The 7,658-nt window shown below is 34.2% G+C and overlaps 1 protein-coding gene across 1 annotated transcript in view; it reads right to left on the bottom strand.

Annotated features, from left to right (window-relative positions):
* Positions 1 to 1,358, bottom strand: part of LOC106063244 (uncharacterized) — a 21,088-nt gene extending 19,730 nt beyond the window's left edge. Inside the window, exon 1 of the mRNA XM_056029098.1 lies at positions 1,094 to 1,358. Within this exon, the coding sequence (XP_055885073.1) occupies positions 1,094 to 1,166 (73 nt within the window). The 5' untranslated portion in view covers positions 1,167 to 1,358. The remainder of the gene's footprint in view (positions 1 to 1,093) is intronic.
* Positions 1,359 to 7,658: the final 6,300 nt, after the last annotated feature.

Consider the following 7,658-nt stretch of genomic DNA (forward strand, 5'->3'; position numbering starts at 1 on the left):
TTTGAATGTCTCAAATTTTGTATAGTAACTATTGTCATATAAAAGTAAATATAGATCTAAATGTGAAGTTAAGTAACTGATACAAATGAATGATACATACATATTAAACATTGAACAGCAGCACCAGGGACCAAGTTTTTTTAAATGAGAGAAAGTAGTGACTTAAATGTGACGAAAATAAGGGACTGCGTCGTCCGAGGTCTGAACCGGTGACATGGAAACCATAACACATCATAGCAGCAACGCACTTCCAATGTCTAAAATACAACATTCTTCTGGTCAAGAATCATTCACCCGTATGCGAATAGCCACCCAAGAAGTCTGTGGTCTCATTTAAAAACTTTGGTGATGATTTTAATTGATTATAAAATAAAAATTATCATACTTTTGAGTTTACAAAAAGAAATTAGAACTCATCATATTGTTTAGTGTATAAAGAACTATAAAATACAATTCTATAACATCTTTTTTTTTTCTAACTACAGAGTTATACGACGGTCAGATTTATTGGAGAAAAAAAAAGAAGTACAGTGCCAGTTATTTCATTGATAGAATACAGCCTTCGTGACCATAGAAATATTTAATTGTTTGTGTAAACGTTGAAGTTTACAATGTCATATAGGTGCGTTCAAGTAATCGTTGATATATACTTATCAAGTATCACGAACAAATTAATTTATTTTCAAAACGAAGTCCTTATATATAATATATTAGTAATTTTAAAATGCATTTTTTATGCACAATTTTAAAAGCTTCGATTTCACAACTTCACCAATCTTTATTAGCTGTTGAATTCTATATTAAACAATCTGCAAGTATGTTATCAATCGTTAGTACTGGCGTAAATTTCATGTTACACGAATACAAGACTGAGTTGTAAGCCTCAGCAGTCGTGGCTTCGGTTCTTAATGAAGACTGGCAGTTTGATTTTTAGAACGCCCTTTGATTCACATAACTCTAACGGTGCCTGACATTGTTTGGGAAAGTGACAGAGAAGTCTTTTAGCAATTCACAAGGGCGTTAACCCTCGGTCAATTAAAAATAATTTTCCTCGAATATGAAAATATAAATAAAATTCAAATTATTAACTCACCTGCTACACTACTTATTAAAACAAAACTTATACAAGCCAAAAGAACAAAAATTGCTTCATTTAGCTTAATCATTTTTTGGTATTCAAGTACAATTCATAAGTATAACATTAGTTAAAAAGTAAAAATGTTAATATATTAGAAATGCATTTGTCAGACTGTGTTAACAGAACAAGGAAGTGTATACAACTACATTGGATGTTATCAGGAAACGATTTGATTTATAACCGAGCAGCTGGAAGCTGTAGAAGGAGGCAGTCCACTTATTTTGTTGCCACTCGGTAAAATCCAATCATGTGACTAGGGGATATGACATCAACAGAAATTTAGAGATGTGACCCATCTTTATTCCGTGTTTGGACACATGAAAAATATTTTACAGTCAATATATTTGTGCATTTTAGAAGACCTTCAACTCCATATGCCCTTTATTACCCGAACTTTAAAATACGGGTTCGATTCTTATCTCGGATAAACAGATAGATTGATAGATTTGTTATTTGTTATTATTATTATTATTTATTTTATACTTTCGTCATCGAAAAAAAATGAAATCAAGTACTATTTCTCTCATGAACTAGGTCACTATCCATGCAGTTCAGCGTTATATCTTTTCTGTGTCCATCTAGCAATGTCGACGTTAAGAATCGTTTTTTCTTTCTGCTTGTCTGTCTGGTAAAAAGTTTGAACATTTTTTTTTATCTTTTCTCGGATGAAGTTAAAATTTTGCACAATTATTCATTGAACTTGACACGACATGAATCAATAAAATAAAAAAATTAGTTAATTAATTATTGGTAATTTATGATTGCGTTTCATATCGAAAAAAAGGAGATAAAAGGCTACTTATAGAGAGATGTAGAGGTATATATGGATTTAATTGTCGTAATACGCTTTCTCCCATTTTCCTTTGTTGGATCAATTACACATTTTTGCATATATTTTCTTGTCAATGACTATACGCCAATGAATCAAAAATTAACAAATTATTTAGTTGATTAGTACTAATAAGTTAATTTTGTTTATACAAAAGAAAGGTAGCTAACAAATGTCATTCTTAAAAAATTTCAGTAATTAGCATTTCTTTCCTATAGATAAGCTTTATTATTTAATTTTTTTTTTAAAAGCAATTAGCTCTTGCCGGTTGGGCAATGACCTATTCTGAATCGTTCTACTGTTACGTTATTCTATCTGATCTAGCTACCACAACTTATCCCTGATAGTTAAATTACGTTATTCTATCTGATCTTGCTACCACAACTTATCCCTTATAGTTAAAGCACTTGAGATTTCGATGCTCTTCTCATTCATTCCTGTTAAGTTTCGTTCGCTTTTAAAAGTGTTCATTTTGTCAACTGCAGCTTCAGGCGTAGCTTTGCAATGTATCACACATGTGTGTCCAATAGGCTTGTAAGCATGGGCGCATCCAGGTTTTGTTGTCTAGGGGGTAAAGTAGTTTGTCTCTTTTTTTTTAACATCACACATTTACAATTATGTATATATATAGGCCTATGTAATAATAATAATAAGGCTTGTCTTGTAATCCGAAGATTAGTGAGAAATGCAGTATTTCTCTTGGCTGCGCAGCCCCTGCTGTAACCTATGTATTATGCCACATCCAGGGCAAGGATATCCATTGTGCGCAGGTGGTCGATTTAGATTTTCTTTTCGCCGTCTGCGTTTGTCCTCGGCAGCGAATTTTTTTGGTCTAAAATGTGTATCCCGCGGCCGTCGTAAGTGACCTTAAGCTGTCTCGTTCTGAGGCCGCATGCAACCATGTGCTCTAGCCTAAGCTGGCATGTGAAGCGTTTAAGTGGGGCGAGTCTGTTACGTCGACCACCTTTAAGCTCACCAAAAAAAAAAAAAAAGACTGCCTTTGGCATACGTTCGTCTCTCATACGGGATATGAGCCTTGCCAAGCGTAACTGTTGGACCATAAGAAGTCCCTCTACACTGTCCATACCGGCATATATATATATATTTAGACAGGGCAGGCCTTCAGGTTATGCAAACTAGGCAGTATATAGAGCCTCCGACTAATTGGGGCCTTTTTTTTCTTTGAGAACGAAATTGCGAAACGTGAACTAACTCTCAAACATTATTCTACATCTGTATATAATATTACCTACTAGCCTGGTTCTAAGTCTCTACCACGGTTGAAGACTTATTCTCTTATGTTTAAATCTACTTGTTAGACTACATATTTTAGAAGACAATTGTTTCTTACCTTTAGGGGAATATCAAAACGTTAGTTTTTGTCTGGTGATCATGAATCGTCAATGAAACACTTTTAGCTCTATCAGCTATTTGATAGTGATATTGGTCTTAAGCCCATCATTACCTTTAAAGTGCTTCCAATGGCATGCGTCTCCAATAGCCTCTGACAACAAGTCCAACTCCTGGCCTTCACGTGTGGTTCAGTTACTGAGCCCGGCGGAATCGTTACCACAGACAGGAGAGGGGGCAGAGGCGAGCAACTGGCGCCTAAAGCAGTAAGGTTCGGACAGGAGGGGCTCGTTAGCCTTGGTTGGTTACCCATCTAGGAGAAGGAAAACTCTGAATCCAAACCTCCGCTGCCCTGCGGCTATACCCAAACACGGGAAAAGCTTTGGGAGACAACTCTGAGGAAAAATCAGGAGCTGGTGACCCTTAGGCAGATTGTGGCACACCATGCCTCAGCCTGGCAGATCCTGCGGCGCTACTGATACCAAACTGTATTGGATATTTCGTTTCTTTTGGTCACATCAGCTGCGTGGAGAGGAGGGGACTGCTGTGTGGGCGACATCGTTCCGACCATAAACAATGCCCAGGCTTTCATCTCACTTGTGCTCTGAGATGAACCATAGTCGTTCTATTCCTCACTATTGTAATTTTCTCCAATTACCTAAGGTAGTCACTGATATATGTATGTGTGTGTATATATTATATATATATATATATATAATTAAAACTGTTATTATAAGGAGTGCAAAGGGAAAAAATCGTCATTTATCAAATATTAATTTCACACACCTAATTAATGACTGGTGGAATGAATCATGTAATTCAGATGTGATTTGAATCGCACCTTTCCCCCTAAAGACAAACAATATCTACACGCATATAATTTGTTAACTAATTTGACACAATGTTGCCACAATTTTTTCTTTGTTTGTTTATTATTGTTATAATTATTAAAAAATCCTTTTTTTATGAAACAAAGCAAATCTTGGAAAAAAAACTACTCTCTTACAATTATACTTCTCAATAATTTAGATTGTATTTCCCTTATATGATATCAAACACATCATAAATACTAATAATTAAATGACTAATTGTTTATTTTTAACTGATTCATGTTTTGTTAAGTACAATTATATTTGTTTAAAGTGTCAGCTTGATCCAAGAATGGGTGTGGTAGAAATAGCATGTTGAATTTTTTCAAAGGATATGAGACACTACATATTTAGTGCTATCTGTGAACACTAAACCATTACATTTCCTTGTTTGTATCAAACAAAATCATTAATAACCAGCAATTAATTATCTAATTGGTTATATTTTCTTCTTGATTAATTACCCAGTCTTAGGCTGTTGCTTAAATATTAGTAGGTTTTCTTTATCAATGAAAGTTCGAATCGAAATGTTTCTAAAATGGTTTACATGTTTCGGATATTCTTTAAAATTGATAATTATTTACTTCCTAGTATAAAAATCTCGCCGGATAACGGGGGATGGGAGCAGGCAGGGTTTGAATCCGGGACCATTGATAAGTCCGAACAACATTCCAAACCGCAAGACCTGCCAGTAAAGTAAAAAAGTAAGTAAAGTTCGCCTTTCAGACCTTGTGGTCTATAGGGCAGATCTGTTTCTGTGGCCTACGGTTAACTTGGGTGTCATGTGGCGATCAATCACCTTCACGTTTCCCCAACTAATGGGTACCCATTAGAGCTGGGTGGACTCAGGGGCGCCCGAAATTAAAAATCCCAGTCTTCTACAGGATTCGAACCCTGGACCCAGGTACTGAAGCCAAGCGCTTTGCCGCTCAGCCACCGCGCCTCATGGACCTGGCAATTAAACCTAAAAACCCTCCATTGTTTACTGACTAAGCCGAAGGCAATGGGAGTTGTTGATATGATCCCCTTACCTAACAACTTTTTGGCTACGTTTATCAACTTTGGTGAACGTAGTATTGCCTTATTTTTTTTTTCATTATATTGAAGTGTCGGTTTACCCTTAAAACCCCTCCTTTACTTCTCGGGTGGCAACGGCCGAGGGTAACATATTAACAATGACAGATACATTTTTTTTAAATTTGGTTCTTTAGCGTCTACATTATTTCAATATGTAATTATTATGTACGTTTATTTGAAACGCAATTTGTTTTCCAATTCTAGGAAGCTATTTGACTCGTGATATTTATTTATAAGTGGGAAAATGCTTTCTATATGCTTTTGTAGATTTGATAGGGCGAAAATTACGCTACTCATATATGGTAGATTAATAAACAATAAATCGCTTCCTGGTGACATGAATATAATGAGGACAAGATATAAACAAGTGTGACATTTTGTAAGAGCAGACACAATCAGGCCAATTGAAGCATACTTGTTTATAAGTTTAAAAAACACACAAAATTAAACAGTCTGCAGCTCTTAAGTCAAGGGTCAACTCATAGAGAATGTCAGAATATAATTTATGAATACGGTTATAATGCTACCGCTACTGATGTGTATTACACAATAATAGACGTGTAATGTTATTAGTATTGAACGTATTGTTTTTCTTCTTAGCTCTTATTTAAATAGAACTCAAGTATCAACATCCCATGTGTTATTATGGTATCTGTTACTGTATTCATCAATCCACCTTCCGATAGTAGATTTAGATATAATCTAGACTTTTTAGACTAGATAAAAATTAAAGATTAATAAGATTATAGATCTAAAATTTCTAGGTCTAGTCTAGAAAATAAACTAAATCTACATTTTCAATTTCTAGATTTAAATTCAGACTGTAGATATAGAATTTTAAGATATCTAGATTTAAATTGATGTTCTATGTTATGATTTATTAGAGCTAACTTACTTTTTTTTTAGATTTAATACTGGTTTCAGTTTATTGATATTTAAAATAGGCTTTGTTTATATGTTTACCTACTTCTAAACTAGATTACATCAAGATCCATGATGCTAATTTAAAAGGTTGTAACGAGTGGTCAATCGAGGTTTTTTTTTGCTGTACATGTCTTCAAATGAGTGTACACCAATCAATAATTCGTTCCCTTTTAGCTATTTTGTCATCGACTTTCTGTGCCTTTTTGGGGTCCCATTAACCTTTTCTTTTTTTCAAAGTGCGTTTAACGCACGGAAAATAAAAAAAAAATAAAAAACATATATTTAATTATGGATGCGTAGTGGTTGAGGGATAATTCACTTTATTTTCGACTGATTGTCCCAGGTTAAAATTCTAACATTGTTATTTTCAGGATCTTTAGGCCGCCTCTCTGAGTTCACCCAGCTGTAATGAATGCCTGACATTAGTTGTGGAAAATTTAAGGTTAATGATCATTGTGTTGGCCACATAGCACCCTCGTTAACAGTAGGCCGTATAAACAAACCTTTACATCATCTACTCTAAACATCACAATGTCAGAAAGTAGAACTTGACTTTTCTCTTACTGTATTTAATTTCGATGCTGATTCATACACATGGCGAGTAGCGCAATAATGATACACTGTGTCCTTACGCGGTCAGGAAATGAAATCTTTATTCGCAAAGAATTGAAACCAACACGAGAACTTGACATGAATCATACACAGACGATTGCAAAAGTGTGTACCTCCTGTTGGCCTAATAGGCTTTGGGGCCAGGAAGTAAAATTATACAATAGATGAAAGAAAGATCATCGCTTAATGATTGTTTTAAAAATAATAGGTCAAGTCTTCGCTCCAAATGTCATTTGCGTACATGTTCCAAAGTTATTGGTTAGGTATTCGTTAATATTTTTATTAACGCAGTGCATCAAAGTAAGACACAATTGAAAAGTTAAATAATAGTGTTAAACTATATCTGTCGTTAAAAAAAAATAGAATATTGATGAAGGAAATGTTGATTCTGTTCTTAATACTGTGCGTCTTTCTATCGAATGTGTTTGTGTCAGGTTTGTTTCTCTACATCTAATGGACCTCATTCACCAATTTGTAAACAAACAACATTTAGCCACGTGGTTCTCTAACTCTTCTATACAATTTACGCAATCCATAAAGGATGTCACGTGATAGGTTTTTTTTTTTCATTGTCTTATCAATGTTGTCACGTGGCAAAATGTTGTTTGTTTACGATTGGTGAATGAGGTCGATTGAAGACATATCAACATCGTATTATTTCATTAAACTAGTTATGCATTCTTATTATTGTGAAGGTTTGATAAATTGAAAACAATGTTACAGAAATAAAAACTTAATATAAACTTTTGCTAAAACTATTGCGTGATATATTTATTTTTATTTTTAAAGACTGAAAAAGAACCTGATACTGTTATTTATTTGAAATGCTTTAAAAAAATCTATATCATTTCTTTATAAG

Source organism: Biomphalaria glabrata, chromosome 5, assembly GCF_947242115.1.
Source record: "Biomphalaria glabrata chromosome 5, xgBioGlab47.1, whole genome shotgun sequence".
Lineage (NCBI taxonomy): Eukaryota > Metazoa > Mollusca > Gastropoda > Planorbidae > Biomphalaria > Biomphalaria glabrata.